This window comes from Lactuca saligna, chromosome 3, assembly GCF_052625555.1.
Source record: "Lactuca saligna cultivar CGN05327 chromosome 3, ASM5262555v1, whole genome shotgun sequence".
In the NCBI taxonomy this organism is placed as follows: domain Eukaryota; kingdom Viridiplantae; phylum Streptophyta; class Magnoliopsida; order Asterales; family Asteraceae; genus Lactuca; species Lactuca saligna.
In genome coordinates this window covers 82,263,233-82,281,971 of record NC_136419.1, presented here as the reverse complement: position 1 = coordinate 82,281,971, position 18,739 = coordinate 82,263,233, and the positions used below count along the sequence as shown (strand labels likewise).

The 18,739-nt window shown below is 35.9% G+C and overlaps 1 protein-coding gene across 1 annotated transcript; it reads left to right on the top strand.

Moving 5' to 3' along the window:
* The first annotated feature begins 3,130 nt into the window (after positions 1-3,130).
* On the top strand, positions 3,131-4,411 carry LOC145035728 (diaboline synthase-like). Its single transcript, XM_078984232.1, has one exon. The coding sequence runs from the start codon at positions 3,131-3,133 to the stop codon at positions 4,409-4,411; it is 1,281 nt and encodes a 426-aa protein (XP_078840358.1).
* The last annotated feature ends 14,328 nt before the right edge of the window (positions 4,412-18,739 follow it).

The following is an 18,739-nucleotide window of genomic DNA, read 5'->3' as shown; positions in this document are numbered from 1 at the left end:
CAAAGAAATAACAACTAAACTAATAATTTTTTGCAAAAGTTTATATATAATAAAGTTATTTCGTAGTCAAACCCATCAATTTCGTAGTAAAAAAACTCAAAATCGCAAATGAAAACGAAAGGAAATCGCAGATAGACATAGTGCATCTGCGATTTTAGACTAAAAAACAAGGTATATATATACAGGAAAAAAAAACCATCTGCGAATATACAAATGGTAAAAGCATGTCTGTGCTTTAGCCACTTGTACATTCGTAGGTGGCTTGTTGAAATCGCAGATGAGTTTAATCCATTTGTGATTTTAGTGGCTAAAACTGCAATTTTGTTTGTTTTTTTTTTTTTTTGTTATTTTCCACAAACTAATTAATGTATTTGACTAAATTTATAATTTTCTCTTTTTGTTATTATTAGCAGCAAAAAATGATATTGACTTTGTTAAAATTTTGTATAGTTAATGTAAGATTTTTATCTCTATAATTAATTTGGCAACGATGTTTTGTAACTTCATATTGTAACCTTGTGTTGTTTATTTTATTGTTATTTATTTTCATGAAGAACTTAGACAAAGAACATAGTTGCAACATTTTGTTTTTGTTTGTGGTTTTAAAGTTAAAGTAAAAGATATGAATTCTAAACCTATGCGGTTTGATATTTGTAAATGTTTGTTATAAATTTACCTTTTCGATGTACGTAATTCAATAATAATATTTGGTGTAAAATGCAAATTTAAATGACAATGATATATATCATATAAAAAGCTTAAAAGTTAAATTTTAAAGACAAGAAATAATGCTTGATCATTGTTACATAGTTTTTTTTTTTTGGTATTATGTATTTTATAAATTCATGTGTTGTTGTACCTATATCCAAACAAATTTTCTTTTATAAAAAAAAAATAAACATTCAAAAGTTGCCGTCGCAAAGCTTACTGTGTGTTTTTAGTTGATAGCTGCATCAAAAAAAAGTTAGATGTTGTTTGTTTTTTGGAAGTAAAAATTCATAAAGTCTACGGATCACATCTGCAACCATCTACAGTAAAAAAGGTTGACCAAACAGCTGTAAACTGTAATAAGAAACGTGCTTGTTTTTTTAACATTTGCATGCTGCTGCAGATATTAAAAAATTAAAATAAACTGATTTTATAATCCGAAAATAGTTTTTTTAATACCGAAAATTTAATAATATATAACATATCGGCAAATATTTATGATATTTCAATAAAAATAATGATTTTTAACAAAAAAATAATGATATTTTAGCATAAAATAATGATATTAATCAACAAATTATTATTATTCGATATAAAAAAAGAAAAAAATTTCAACAAGAATATATAAAAAAATAACAAAAAAAAAAAGACAAAATGTGAAATAAGATTTCATAAATATATAATCAATATTTTAGCAAGAAGAAGAAGAGATTGGAAGAGGTAGGAAGAGGTAAAACAGGTGTTGCACCGAGAAGAACATACACAGATTTTTTTTAATCTGAAAACTTCTGAAAAACAAACAACTGCGAGATAAAAAATGTTGCACGTGTGCTCTGCTGCACACCAATAAAAGGTGTGAAGATGTTTTTTTTTTTCTAAAAAACAAACAAAAACCTTACTAGTCGTCTACTATACAAAGAAAATATATGTAAAAGATTTTGTACAAAAAAAAAATGAATGGTTACCTCCTATAATATAGCCCCTTTGAAAATTTTAATCTCACACCATATAATATACTATTTGTTATCTTATTTGAAAACTTTTTAAGTTTTAACTTATATGTATTAAATCTAATTCTCCATTTCCAAATGTTAATGTTATTACAAATATGTAATAAGAGTGAAAGACAAAAAAAAACGTAATAATAGCAAATTATAAAGGTACAATCATATATTATTTTTTATAATAACTTTATGTATTAAATAATACTATTAAACGAATCATCTTTAATAAATAAATGTTTTTTTTTTTTTTTTGCTATTTATTACATTTTTTTTTGCTATTTATTACATTCTGATTCAATTTACCAAATTTTCATTTTATGGTTATTTTGAATTAATTTTTTTTTCACATGTTATCTTATGAATTTTTCTATTTTATTAAATTTTACATAATATTTTAATATAATAATTCAAATAAATGTAGTAATAAATAGATATCAATTTTATTAATAAACTTACCTTTTAATTTTAAAATTCTCAAAATTAAAGTTTATTAGTTTCTTTATTTATTTAAATTATTAGTTTAAATTTAAAAGATAAAAAAACATTTTTTTTATTATAATAATTTATTATTTTTCTTATTTTCTTATAAATTCAAAGTTTTCAAATATTTTAACATTTATATTTATTTTTTTAAAAAAGTTACTCATATAATATATGAGTCTCATAACTAGTTTATAATAATTTTGATATTTAGTGAAGTCATATAGACATATTTTTGATATTGTAAATCTCATAACGTATTAAGTCGAGATAAAAAAAAATTCAAAATCAAAAAATTTAAAACTATTTATGAACTAAAGTAAATACAAAATAAGAGTCTTGTTTCACATAAGACTCTTATTTTTCTTATATACATATGGAAACGACGATGAACATTTTATACGACCCAATTATTTGCATGGAAACGGGAGCCGGTTTTGAAACCGGGTTTTATTTCTCTTTTCACATAAGATTCTTTGGTCATAAGACTTGGTTGAAAATATGGTTCTTTGATTTATTTAAGTGGGTTTTATAAGCCTTTTTGTATAAGTGAGAATGATGTTTTTTTTTCTACTTGTGTGCTATACCTTCTCCTGTCTCATGCCGCCTTGCTAGGGTTTTTGCTTTCATAAAATCATTCTACTACTTTCTCCGCCGATAGTAATTAAGACGGCAAACTCACATAGAACAACTAAAACAATTTGAAACCGAAGAACAATATATTCTCTTTGAAACAAATTGAGATCATATTTATTGTAATTTAATTTGCAAGACTAATAATACAAAAACAAAAATTCAAAATTTCAAAATCTGAATGGAGAAAAACAAAAGAAGACAAATTAACATAGTGGATTGTTCAAGGCCATATATATTATTTTATGTTAATATTTATCTACTTAAATTAATGCACAATTGAGCAAAAAGAACATCGAGAATTAATGGAGATCATCTCGAAACAAATCATCAAACCATCATCCCGCACCCCTGATCACCTCAAAACTTTCAAACTCTCATTGCTCGATCAACTCACTTTACATACATACACTCCCATTATCCTCTTATACGACTCAAAAACCCAAATTAGTGGTGATGTTTTGAAGAAATCTTTATCCAAAATCCTAACAAAATATTACCCATTCGCCGGAAGACTTAAAGAAGACGGCATCACCATTGATTGTAATGATGAAGGAGTGGTTTTCGTGGAAGCTAAAATCATTGGTTGTAGACTCTCCGATTTCCTTCAAAATCCAAACTACAAAACACAAAGCTTATTGTTTCCTGAAGGTTTTTTGTGGAAAGGATCATGCATAGGTTACACCTTTCTCGCTACTCAAGCAACGTACTTCGAGGGTGGAGGCATGGCAGTGACTATATCCATGTCCCACAAGGTTGCAGATGCACCATCTGTTGGAATTTTTCTTAGCGACTGGGCTTCCATGGCGCGAGGAGAAGAAAGACCACCACCGTTAATCCTTGCTACATCCATACCTTCGTTGGATCTTGCATACACAATGCCTGAGATCGAGATTGAAATGAGTGAAACCCTAATCACGAAAAGGTACGTGTTCCATGCGGAAAACATATCGAGATTGAAACGATCAGTATCGGGGTTGGTGGAAAACCCTACAAAGATCGGGATTGTTACTGCGTTTCTTTATAGATGTGCGGTTGCTGCTTCCATGGCGAAATTAGGTTCTTTCAAAAAGTCTACTTTGATTCAGTTAGTAAACATGCGGCCACGAATGACACCACCATTACCGGAAAATTCCATCGGAAACTTCACTTGGTACTTCACAACATCAAACAATCACCAAAGTGAAACCAGTCTGGAAAATTTGGTACTTCAGATGAAGAAAGGAGTCAAAGACCTCGGAGATAAAGATGATCTCCATGATTGGTTGAATAGCGTTAGGGATTCTGCATATAATGTAAAAGAGTTGTTTGATAATCTTGAAATTTACAGGTTTAGCCATGTACGTGGAGGTTCTTTTTACCAGATGAATTTTGGGTGGGGGAATCCGAAGTGGGGCACCATTGCAGATGTGTTGGTGAAGAACACATTCATCTTGTATGATACACCAGATGGATATGGAGTTGAAGTTGTGGTGAGTCTTGAAGAAGAACACATGAGATTATTTCAAAGTAATGAAGAACTTCTTGAGTTTGCTTCCGTGAACAAAACTTTTCAATTGGTGTCGATTGCCCAGTCGCGCATGTGACATAGAAACGATGTTCGTTGTCTCAACTGTTGTGTGTGTTTTGCTATGAAATGGCAAAATTGGAAAGTTTCCTTATTTTAGTTTTTGATCTTTATTTAATGCAATGTTTGAATTGGATTTGAATTCTAGTTTCCAATGTCTTATGTTTTAATTAATCGGTGCCTTTCTTATGTTTATCAATAAAGAGCCTTTGGCACAAGTACGTTTCCCCTCCCTCTGATCGTCCTTTACCTTCTAGATTAGGTTTTTGTCCTCTGTTACTCGAATTCCTTGTGCCCAAAGGCACTAGTTGAATCTGTAAATTTACACTTGGTATTAGAGCTAACAAGACTTCAATAAGCATCAAGTACATCGTGCTATTGAAGGCTCATATATGCATTGCCTATTTTATCGGGGAGCAACTATGCGACATGGGGCATAAAAATGAAGACATTTATGCAGGATCAAGAAGTTTGGGTGTTGTGGAGGCCAAGAATCCCCAAAACCTAGTCGGTGTGAAGAAAGACAAAATGGATCTTGCCTCTATCAATCAAGGAATCCTGGAAGACTTGTTGTCAATTACAGAGAAGCATATAGCAAAGGAAGCACAGGAAAAATTAAAGGTTATGTATATAGGTGCATATATCATCCCAAAATTTCAGGGTAAATTTGTCATTTTTAATATAACTAAAAAACTATTGTAACTTTGTTCGCACATAGAAAAGCATTTCAAATAAAACAATTATTAGAGCTCATTCCCAGAAATCACACATTGTGGAAAATCACGGGTGTATGCGCTGCAATCATCCCGAGCTCCTTTATATGAAAACTGGAGGTACCCGAAACCAAAACTGAAACTTTAAGCACGAAGCTTAATGAGTTCCTCAATAATACCACATACCATACAATAAACATATTGCCTAGCATATCCGGCTGTTGGCCTACCACTTCGGTCTCTTTTAACCGATTATGGGGTCTATTTCATCCCTTTACCACTATTACATAATATCATAGCATATAAGCACATAAATCACATACTATCATACATAACCATGAGCCATATATATCATTCATATATCATAATCAGTAAAGATGATGTGTGTCACACATAGTCTTGCCATTATGCCACGGGCCACCTTGTAGTCTGCCAAGCCGGGGGCCACCCCCTCGATCTTACAGACAAGTGCCAAGAGCCACATCAGGGTCTTCAATGCAAGCATCACAAAGACAACTAGCATACATAATACTCTACTTAGTTAATTAGCATATAGTGTGCCACGAGCCACCTCTTAGTCTTTCGTATAGAATGCCTTGGGCTTACCCCCAGGTCGTCCTACAATACACAAAACAAATGGGTCGGTATTGGTGCCTTCGACCCATACAAACAGTAAGGAGACTCAGCTCACACTACTGAACTCCCGCAAATAAAGTTGTGGTTGTTGGCTGACAGATCCCCAAACTTTCAACATCAAAACAACACCCAATTAATAATTAGGTTCCAATACATAACCATAAGTCCATGTTTGGGGTAAAAAGACTACTTTACCCCTAACCTAGCTTGATCCTATCCCAAGGCCCAAACATACACTCTGAAAGCCCGAAAGCCAAACAATGAACTAAGGCCCAACATGTGGCCCAATTTGTACCAATTTAACAAATTGGGCCCATACCCTTCACACAGGCCTTACCTTAAAGCCCATCAAAATTTCGTAGTCCATATACTTGTTATTAGATGACCCATCTAGAATCCAAACATTTAAGACCAACTCAAAACCCAACACAATTAGGGTTTTCACATAAAATGACGATTTGGGTTAATTAAAAACACTTAACCCATTAAGGACTTAATACATTAAGTCTATCATTCTACTAGGTCAATCATACGGTGTGGTCAGGCGTAAATCATAATTCAATTTCGATGTCCAAAGTGCGGGTCCCTACAACTCCAAAACTAGCATATCTGAAATTAGGGTTTTCTAAACCCTACTTAGGGTTTCTAACCCAATCGCATGCCAATTATTCCAATGGTTAAATTTTTAGGTTAACTAATGCTAAATAAATTAAGCACGGCCCACTACCACCTCGGGTATTTGTGGTCAACGATGGTTCACGGTGGTGGTGGTGGTGGTTATGATTTTAAGACAAAACAGTGATAAGTAATTCCAAATATCCGTCCAAAAGGAATCATTGAACTCTAACCGTCTTTAGTCCACGTGAAGGTACAATTCCCTAGACACATCCAATGATCAAACAACTCATGCAACTGACACCACCATCTTCACGCTACCATTCCTTTCCTAGCAACTGTAGTTCCTTGAACTCCAAAGTTCTGCCATAGGCAGATGTTGATCATACTTGAACAAATGATAGAACCACTGAACCCTAACTTCACTGGAGAACTATCCCAAAAATTCCTAACCAAAGATCCTCGAAGCAATATTCCTAAACAGATTCCGACAAAAACCCAGAACAATAACGGTACACGCGGGACCTACTCCGCAAGATACGTCTATCTGAAGATTCATCAAAGAACCCTTGGCATGCAGAATGGCATATGAAAATTCTTGATAACTCAGACGATAGTAGAGATCCGACCCGGGACCTAACTTATTCAAACTCAATCAAAGTTCCAAAGCGATACAATATCCATATATCTACTTTGAAGTAGCAGAAGATAACATACCTGCAAACATCTAAAGGAATCCTGAGTTACCTCAACCATTTTGAGGATATGGTGTTACACTCCCTTCCGATGCCATTGACAGGAACTAACAGTGGGATCCTCCTTCCTGAAGGATTCTAGGGATCCACATGCTTTGGGTTCCAGATGAGTCCCTAGCTGCCCCGCGGAAATTCTGACCTGAAAGGCCCTGAGACGACTATCGAGAGCTCCCAAAATCCCTTCCTTAGCTAAAAGAAAGACCACCGAGGTCCATTCCAAAACTATGCGAGTAATCTATGATGAGATGAACTTCCACGATTGCGCATTGATTGGCCCATGTTATGCTCTTGATCTGGAGCCAGAATCTAGATCCTATTCTTGAGTGCTCCAATTCAGTCTCCTGCTCTCAGGCTCTAAAAATCATATCATTCAGGATCTTACACCCTGACACACTTACTAGCTCAGTCGTCCCTGGCTGAACTGCAGTAGCTGAAGCAACCTCTGCTCTAAACCGGCCTACAAACTACTCCCAAGACATAGTCTCCAATCCCGAAAGCGCAATCGATCGCACATTCAATCCTTACCACCCGATACAAGAGATCCAAGGCGAACCAAACCTGAACCATTTCCCTGCAAGCTCATCTCTCAACTGGAAATCGACAAGGCAACAATCGGAACATACCCAAGAATCCACCTCCCATAAGCTTCTTAGATTTTCCAAGACACTCATCGATTTGAGTATGGATCATGTGCTTTCTGTAGTACGAGCCCAATACTACCTTCCACACCTATCCATACTTTCCTCAGCAATCCTCCTTAATCCTCTAAGTCACTTCTTCAAACCATTATGCCAGTACTCACTGAACCATACTACTAACCTACTGCAGCATATCCTAGGCTTTCTTAGGTTCACAAACCCACCCAATCCTCAGCTGCTAAAGGATTCCCATAATGTCAACTAGTTACCTCATGAATATAGACACATGCAACAGAGATCAGTTAATCCTTCGAGTAAAAGACTCAATCCTAAAGCGGTTGGACTCAAACAAGAGTTGCGCAATAGGGCCAAGTCTATCACATTGAGATTATCCAGCCCGTGCCACATGTGACTTAGCATATTCACTTAAGAGCTAGATCGCATTGCTAAGAGTCCCACAAAGAACAAAGAAATCAACATTCAAAAAATGAAAAAACTAACCAACATACTCCAATCAAACCATTCTATCCTCTAATCAGGAATCTGTACTAGCATGCAATTCGAAGGCTCATACAATTAGGCATAACCTAAACAGGCCATCCTATAACTGGCTGATTAGTTCTAGCATGCAAAACTACAAGCTCATATAAGCATACAAAGGCATCACTCATAGATTCTTGGCTCTAATCTAGCATGCGAATCACATAATCATATCCTATCACATAACAAACATGTACTGATATTTTAGGAACCACTTACTTGAGCTCGGTCGATTACACGCATCACACCCCTTTCTTTTCCTAGATATTATTTTGTAATTAAATGTTTATTTTATAAAACTTTTCATCAAGTTCTCAGTTTGAGTTTAGGCACACCCGAGAGTATGCCCGAATCCCTCAAACTAAGGCTCTGATACCATCTTGTAACATCCAAAAATTTTAGGGTAAAATTTTCATTTTTAATATAAATAAAACACTATTGTAACTTTGTTCACACATAGAAAAGCATTTCAAATAAAACATTTATTTGAGCTCATTCCTAGAAATCACACATTGCGGAAAAACACAGTTGTATGCGCCGCAATCGTCCCGAGCTCCTTTATATGAAAACTGGAGGTACCTGAAACCAAAACTGAAAACTTTAAGCACGAAGCTTAGTGAGTTCCCCAATCATACCACATACCATATAATAAACATACTGTCTAGCATATCCGGTTGTTGGCCTACCCCTTTGATCTCTTTCAACCGGATACTGCCTAGCATATTTGGATGTCGGCCTACCCCTTCGGTCTCTTTCAACCGGTTACAGGGTCTATTTCACCCCTTTACCACTATCACATAATATCATAGCATATAAGCACATAAATCACATACTGCAATACATAACCACAAGCCATATATATCATACATATATCATAATCAATAAAGGTGTTATGTGTCGTACATAGTCTTCCCATTATGCCACGGGCCACCTCATAGTCTACCAAGACGGGGGTCACCCCCTCGGTATTACAGACAAGTGCTAAGAGCCACCTTAGGGTCTTCCAGGCAAGCATCACAAAGACAACTAGCATACATAATATTCTACTTAGCTAATTAGCATATAATGTTCCAGAAGCCGCCTCTTAGTTGTTTGTATATAATGCCTAAGGCTTACCCCCTGGTCATCCTACAATACACAAACCAAATGGTTTGGTATTAATGCCTTCGACCCATATAAATAGTGAGGAGACTCGGCACACATTGTTGAAGTCCCGTAGATAAAGTTGTGGCCGTTGGCTGACAGATCCCCAAACTGTCAACATCAAAACAACACCCAATTAATCATTGGGTTCCAATACATAACTATAAGTCCATGTTTGGGTTAAAAAGACTACTTTACCTCCAACCTAGCTTGATCCCAACCCAAGGCCCAAACACACATTTTGAAGGCCTAAAAGCCAAATAATGAACCAATGCCCAACATATGGCTTAATTTTCCAAATTGGGCCCAACCCCTTCACATGGGCCTTACCCTAAAGCCCATCCAAAGTTTGTAGTCCATATACTTGTTATTAGAGTGCCAATCCGGAATTCAAACATCTAAGCCCAACTCAAAACCCACAATATTAGTGTTTTCACATAAAATGACGATTAGGGTTAATTAAAAACACTTAGCCCATTAAGGACTTAATCTATTAATTCAATCATTCTATTAGGTCAATCATACGATGTCATTAGACATAATTCATAATTCAATTCTAATGGTCCAAAGTGCGGGTCCCGATAACTCCAAAACTAACATATCTAAAATTAGGGTTTTCTAAACACTAATTACGGTTTCCAACCCAATCGCGTGCCAATTATTCCAATGGTTAAATTTTTAGGTTAATTAGTGTTAAATAAGTCAAGCACCACCCACTACCAACTCGGGTATTTCTGGTCAACGGTGGCTCAAGGCGTCAGCCACCACCTCACGGTGGTGGTGATTATAATTGTAGGCAAAAACAATGATAAATCATTCCAAACACCCGTCCAAACACACACACATATATACACGCAGTGTCACAACCCAAAATTTCCATTTTGTACAAACCATATCAAGTCAATAGAAGTTAGAACAGTTACAGTGAATTCCCAGACTTTTGGGTATAAGTTTGAGTATTTTAGGATTTACACTTAAGGAGATATCAGGAGAGTGGATACACTAGGGTTTTGTGCAAATCTGTTATTCCAAAACTCTATGATATTAGAGTTCATTTCGTGAATAAAATATTTTCTGCCAAAAATCCCAGGACTATATTTAGGATTCTGAACCATATTTATTCATTAGTTACATTTCCAACTAGAGAAAAGTCGAATTCTCTCTAACGGATCTTCGGGTTTTCATCCCAAATCGTGAGTACTTCTATCTAGTTGTATTATATAGCTTAGATTGTTCCTAATAACATCAAAATCATGACAAAACAGCAATATTTGAGAGTTTACCGCCCAAGAACACTTGGGGAGTAAACTCTTTTATAAAGGCCAAATGGTGCCTAGTCCCTTCCTTAAGCAATGAAACTAGTTTGGACTTGTATACTAATGAGTTTAAGACTAGAAAACAACCTCAAAACACCAAGTAAATGGTGTTCATGGCCCAAGATCTTCTTAGACCGTGAACACTAAATTTAGGGCCAAAGAGTGCCCAATGTCCCTCCAAACTTTGGAAACTAAACCTAGAGACTAACCATGGCTTGTTTAGACATCAAAAACATTAAGAGTCAAGGGCTAAAAGTGAGTTCATGGCCAAGGATGTTCTTGGGCCGTGAACTCCATTTTAAGTTGCCAAAATGCCCTAAATGCCTTCATTAAGCCAAGAGACTAGCATAGCACTTTACCTTGATGTGTCTAGGACCCAAAACAATCAAAATACCAACACCCATGAGTGTTTATGGCCACAAACACATGACCAAATGGTCCATGGTCCGTAAACTCAAGTTAGGGTGTTTTGATGCCACAAACACTTCCTAAGGCTTAGGCTTGAAGTTAGAATGCTTCCTTATGACCTTTAGGACCCTCATAAACATAAATGGCCATGAGTTTATGGTAGTAAACTCATTAGGTCTGTGAACTCCTCAAAAACTCCAAGGAAGGTGGTCTTTTTCATCCTAGGTTAGAGCTAATGTCCCTAAATCATTCCCTATCCTTCAAACTTGCATTCCCACATGAGTAGTCATGAGTTTACGGCCGTAAACTCCCTTGGGTCATGAACTCATGGTAGTAAACTCATGTGAGTGCCTTTATACCTTCCTATGTTGAATCACATGTGATTCCAACACTTGGTCAAGGTGTTTCCTAGTCCCGGAAGGTGTTTCCTTTCATATAGATGTTATAAACACTATATTCATGTCAATATGTGTCATTATATGTCATTTAGGACTTATTATGTCCCGAGACTTCATTCGTGGAACTTCTCATCCCGACACGCATACCCGTTAGAACCATTCACAATAGGTGAGTTCATACCCCTTAATCAATGTTTTAAATGATTTTAAATGCTTTAATGGGGGGGGGGGGAATACAAGTAGAAAACAGTATGTTATTAAATCACTCATATGTATTTTATAACTGTGTTTTCATCCAGCAGATTTCACATACTTCAAAATGTGATGCATGAAATGGTTTTCTATCTTAAAATACCTTGTTATCAAATGTATCAGTTTTTGAAATGTTTATTAAAATGACATCAAGTCATTGTTAATTGTTGTTCAAAACTCTTATATGTCTTACAAAACCATTTTTACCTTCTTGAACAAAACTATATCTATACACTTATGTTCTTATATATGTATTGATGTTATAGTTTTCATCCTTTATTCAGTTCGCACAATCTTGTGTAGCAAGGGTGTATAAACCTGCTTGGACAACCAATTACCTTCCAGTTAACTATTATAGGGATAGTTAGAAGATACAAAACATTATTCCTATTACAAGGAATTACATCAGAGTCAGTTCATTCATGAGTCTATATTATACATTACAGGTTACATGAATACACTTACATGAGTACGCTTACATGGATACACATACATGAGTACTTTACATGAATACATTACATGAGTACTTTTACGTAGATACATTTACCTGTATACACTTACATGAATACTTGTATCTCGATTCATGAGGATGATTTATTAGTACCTTCTTTGTAAACTGTCCTGCCTATCCCAGTTCAACGGGATGTCTAGACGGGACTAACCATTCCGAATCCCAGCTGTTAGCACCAGTGGTTGATGAACATCTACGGATGCCTACGGTTATTACTTATACTAGGAGTACCTTTACGGGACTAACCATTCCTTGGGTCTACTATTCGCTAAAGAGGTTGATGAACATCTACGGATGCCTACGGTTAATACTTATATTAGGAATACTTTTACGGGACTAACCCTTCCCCCCACCTGCTGTAGCTACAGAGGAAAATTGAACAATCTACGGATGTTCAAAGGTTATACATTTCGCAAATCGCGATGTCGTGTTAATCCTAATACAAAAGGATAACACTTACATGATTATATTTTCCATATTACTTTATTTTGTGATACATTCACATAAATGATGAGTTAGACTAAGTACTGTTCGTAATAGTCAAAAAGAAGGAAAAAATATCATTATCATAGAAAAACATTCGGGTCTTGGTAGAAGACTACATTTCATACTAGTAGGAAATAAGGGATTTTCTAGGGTTTTCATACTTATATCAATTGTTTCATTTAAAGATTTACAAGGCATTCATAACAGCTTTCCAAAACAAGACAATGACACTTAAATACTTATGAATTCACCAACTTTAGGCTGATACTCGCTTTCAAAATAACTTGTATTCTCAGGTCACCAGTTAGACAGGTACGATGGCCAGGCTTTGAGAAGACGGAGCACAGACAAGACTCGTCTTATTTTGATTATTCATTTTATTGTTGTACATTATGAAAGAACACGCATGTATTAAAACTTTACTTTTAATGCAATGGATGATGTTGTTGCTTGTTTACTACTTTCTACTGTTATGATACTTCACATGACATCCTCCACCCCGGGACGTTTCCGTCGTTCTTGGTTTTGGGGTGTGACACACAGTCACCCAAAGCAGAGGCTGATGGCGCCAAACGGTGGCATGAGGTGGTGGTGGTTTTTCTTTAGTTTTTGGTCAAGCAACACTGAAAAACAACTTTAACTTAAATAAACGCACACATAACACCATTTGACACATACACAGGCACCTCTCACGGTGGCTAGTGGTGGTAGAAGGAGTAACATGGATGGCAACTACCATGGTTGGCTGCCATGGTGGTCTTCCTAATCGGTTTTCCTGCCAACAACACGCCAATCACGGGCATCAACACTAAATCACACACATGCGTACATGGATACATACACAAACACGTCTACAACAACCTTCTTCGGGGGTGGTATGTCGACCGGAGAAGCAAATGGGAGGGTTGTACGAGCGGTAGCAGTGGCAGCTAGCTTTTGCGGAACATTAAGAAGGCGAGGGGCGGTCAAACTATTGTGATGCGGAGAACAACAGAAAAGAAGAAGTGGCGAAGGAATGATGGTAGCAATCATTTACGGTTGTTCTGGCCTCGATGACTTCCCTTGCAGAGCTGGTCATCGTCGGTAGAAGAATAGTTGTGGTGGTGGTTCAATGAAGGGGATGGCGGTGCTGGGATAGGAGAGATAAGGTGGTAGTGGCTAGAGTTTTTGGGTTAGGGTTATGGAGTTACATGACCCTTAAAACGGGAGGGGAAAGTGACAGGTTCAAATCCAGTGTTCCAAATGAATCTTTGATACATTTTTACAAGTTTGGTCCCTGACTCCACAGATTAGGTCAATAAGGTCCAATTTTTACAATAGAGCCCCTGCTTTACACAAGTCTATTCATAACTAGTCCATATGATACCGTTTACCCCTCAACACCCAGAAAACATAACTTTTAACACCCCAATGCACACATCCCGTTAATAATACGACTTAGAATTAAAATAAAATATAAAAATTACATCATGAAGTTTTTAAGTATTATTATTTATTTATTTATTTATTTACTTATTTTGCTTTAAACATAATGTTACTGTGCAGACAAGGTAAGGATTGTGAATGTCCAAACCCTAAAGGTTGAGTTCGAGATCTTAAATATGAAGGAATTGAAAACCATAGATAATTTTTCCATGAAGGTAAATAACATGGTAACCAACATTCGGTCCTTAGGAGATACCATAAACGAAGCATATGTTGTGAAAACGTTGATTCATGTTATACTAGGTAAGTTCATGCAAATTGCTTCAATAATTAAGCAATGCGTAGATCTTTAAAAAAATGAATATCGAGGGGGTTATCAGTGTATTGAAAGCTCATGAAGAAAGGGTTGGTGGTCAAACTAAAAATAATTACTTATGAAATTACTAGTAGTAGCTCAAAATATCAAAGAAGAATGGCGGAGAAGCGCAAGGTACCACTCATTCAGGAGGGAAGAACTCTTGTGGTAGCAGTGGTGAACGTCGGAAGAGGGGACATTGGTTGTAACTGAGGTGGATGCCATATAGTGGCCCCCACTATCAAGACAAAAGCATGACCTGGTGTTAAAAATTGTCAATGTTTTGGTCACTATGTCAACGAATGTAAAAATCCACGACGTGAAAGAAACCATGAAGGAAATTTTGATCAAGGGCAAAACGTCGATGAACTAACCTTGTTATTTGCAGCGTGAAACACTTGTAGACATCATAGATGTTGGGGATTAATTGCATTAAGTACATAATAATAAGGTAGCAACAGATTTACCTAAGTGCAAATGCATCCTAGAATCAATAGGTTTTACTAGTTTTATCAATATATGTAACACCCCAAAAACGGAATGGCGGAAACGTCCGGGGGCAGAGGATGTCATGTACAGTATCACAACAATGAATAGTAGTAAACAAGCAACAACATCATCCATTACATTAATAATATAATTTTAATACAAGTGTCCTGACATGTTTAATAGACACTAAAGTATGAATCAAAAGTGAAAGATGAGTCTAGAACGAGCTCCATCTTCTCTAAACCTTGCATCGGTACCTGTCTACTGTTGACCCGAGGATACAAGTTATTTTGAAAGAGAGTGTTAGCTTTAAAGCTGGTGAGATCATAAGTATTTGAGTTACTGTATTTGTAAGAATGTATTTGTAAGACTGTATTTGTAAGTATGAGTATGTAAAAGTTTTCAATATCCTAGAAAACCCTATGCTTCCTACTGAAAGTAGCCTTCTACCAAGGCATCTAGTATCTGACTGTGTATCTTGTAAGAGTGTGTATTTTTCCAAATCTAACTATCATTAACCAAAAATATAGTATTTACATTACGGTGCATCGTGTGAATGTTCACGAAGTGAATATAATGGGGAAAAAATATAGTACTGTAGTATTATAAAAGTGACTACTGTTGTACTAACAACCTTAAACCAAATGAAATTTAAAGTAACATGTGATCGGTATGTATCCTGCTACCGACTCAACAGTAAAAAGACGATGTAAGACACCGTAAGAAATGACATTTGGCACCCGTAGACTTGCAAGTCCCACTGTAGCAAGCAGCAAGGTGTAGGATAGTCAATCCAGTATAGATCTATACGCAAACCCATACGCTCCCTAATTAAGGAGATTTTGGATACAAAAACGGTCATGACAGGTAGTTCCATGCCCCGTTTAATGGCTCACGTAACTGAATTTAATGTATATGTAATGTATGCTAGCTGTATTGTATATTCTCCCTCTGTCTAGCCTGTATGTTCTCTCTGTATAGTATTGTAATGTATTGTGTGTACTAGTTGTATTGTGTGTTCTCTCTCTATCTAGCATGTATAGTAATGTATTGTGTGTACTAGTTGTATTGTGTGTTCTCTCTCTATCTAGCATGTATAGTAATGTACTGTGTGTACTAGTTGTATAGTGTGTTCTCTCTCTCTCTCTATCTAGCATGTATAGTAATGTATTGTGTGTACTAGCTGTATTGTGTTCTCTCTCTATCTAGAAGGTAGTGACTCATGTATGAACTAACTCTTTGTATGATTCATTGTCCTAGTATTAGTATTAGTAAAACCCTAAACTACGCCTATTGTAGTTTACTAGTAATATGACTTGTACGTATGAACATGGAAGTATACCCTTGCTACCCAAGCGTATTGAATTGACTGGAAGAACCTTTATGACTATATATTTACACATGATATATAACTAATATTTAAATGACCTTCGGACGGATGATCGATGCCCTAAAGCCACATCCCAACGAGGAAAAGGAGATAAAGCAAGTTAGCCTTCCTAAGTCCTTTAAACATCACTTATATAACTATACATATCTAGGCATACAATTGACAATATAAAAGTATAAAAGAAGTTTTGTAAAACCTTTGAAGAGTTTAAGAACTAATAAAAGGCGACTTGATGTCAGTTTGTAAAACAGTTTGAAAGCAGTTTATTTGATAAGAATAGTTTAAAGTATAAAGAAACCTTTGTTTTGGAAACACAATTGTAACAGAGTTTTGAAAAGAAACATTCAGTATTGTAATACAGTTTGATAAAGAGTTTTTAAACTAGTAAAAATGTTTTGGAAAGCCATTTGAAGTAATATGTTTGGTAAAACAGTTAACGTATAGTAAATCCATTCGCATGCTAGTTATTAATCACATGTGATTGATATAATAACTAAACATGATTCAACTTGTACACACCCCCCCATAAAGCATTTATAAAAATTTAAAAACATTTAAAAGGTTAATTAAGGGGTATGAACTCACCTGTAGTGAGCGGATCGGATGGAAGTGGCGGGCAAGTGCTTGGTGTCAAGTGAAGACGTAGACACACACAATGAGCCTAATTACATATGAAGACATATGTATATAAACAATTAGTGATTATAACACTCATTAAGAATGTATAAACATCCTATTGCAAGGAAAACACTTTGGTCAAGTGCTAGGAGGCTATCGGGTTGCAACAAGGGAGTACAAGGCCTCATACGGGAGCTTATGGTCCAATGACCATGTTTGTTGGAGTTTACGGCCCAGGGGAGTTTACTCCTGGCTGTAAACTCACAATTGGTCACCAAAAGGGGCTTAAAACTCTAAGGGCTTAAGTGGTTAAGTGCTCCAAAGCTTTAAACAAGTGCTTGGGTGGGTTTAAAGGTCCTAAAATGACCTTGTATGGTGTTTACGGTCCTGGGACCACTTCCCCATGATTTTACGGCCGTAATCTCATGGTAAGAAGTACCATTTCATGAATTTTGGTCATTAGGTCAACGGTGTAAGGTTCTATGTCACTAACCAAGGCTTACTAAGGTGTTAGGGTGTCATTTTCACCCTTAAAAGGGGTTTACGGCCCAACAACATGTCTTGGCCGTAAACTCCTTGAATCCCATGATTTCTTATGCTTTCTAAGCTCTAAATATGATAAACCTAATGTACTATGAGTTGGATCAAGAGTACTTACAAAATGGAATGATTTCACGGATGAAATCATGTAAGATTACTAGTTCATGCAAGATATCAACTAGTTAAGACAATAAGCTTACGAGTTTTGAAGATCGGGGACGAAGATCGGGATGATACTTGAGAGGATTTGGGCCAAATGGAAGGGAGAAATGAACAAATGACTACCTCTTCACCATATAAGTAAGAGTTTATGGCCCACATGGATTTTACGGCCGTAAACTCCCATGTGTTGGCCGTGAACTCCTTGCAGGGGTGTTTAAGGTCATTTCCTTGAGCTATAACTTCAGCTGATAAACCCCGATATTTAAGGTTCTGAACGCTCAAATATACTCCTAATTGTGCTAAAAGATAGTAGAAATGAGTTTAACTTTTAATGAAGTGTTTGACTATATTGGATGGAAATTTTTGGGTTGTCACAATATACTTTAAAATCTACTAAAATAATGATATAAAACTTACCTCTTGATCCTTAGCTCATGTGATGGACATCTTTTGCAAAGGATGAAGAGCACAAATGAAAACCCATTCCTCTATTTTTTTTAAAATATCCTAGGGTTTCTATGGTCTTTCTGATGTTCTTAGTTATAGATTTAATAGAGAAAACATAGATCTTATTTAGGTTGCATAAAAACTTAAGGGTGTTATTTTGTTTGTTTACCTAAAACCCATCAATTGGAATGTTGGGATTCCGTAAAGTTGCCAACTTTATGGATGCCCAGAGTCCCTTTGGGGTTAGGAGTGTTGGATCTGGAATTTCTTAGAGTTTTGAACTACTGCATGTGATCTTGGCCCTTTTTACTCTATTTTGACCTAGTTTGAGTTCAAGATATGAATTGGACATGCATATCGATAAAACAATGATTTTTATGGTTTATTGGATGAGAGAATACCTTATACGAAGTTTGAATGGTTGATTTGATGGATTTAGAACTTATTAGATTAAGTTGGTCTTAACAGTCACCACAACGTGTTGGATGGCTGTCATGCGACTCTTTCGTC

Excerpts from the sequence above, each read along its gene's own strand:
- LOC145035728 (XM_078984232.1), top strand. The coding sequence starts at position 3,131 with ATGGAGATCATCTCGAAACAAATCATCAAACCATCATCCCGCACCCCT.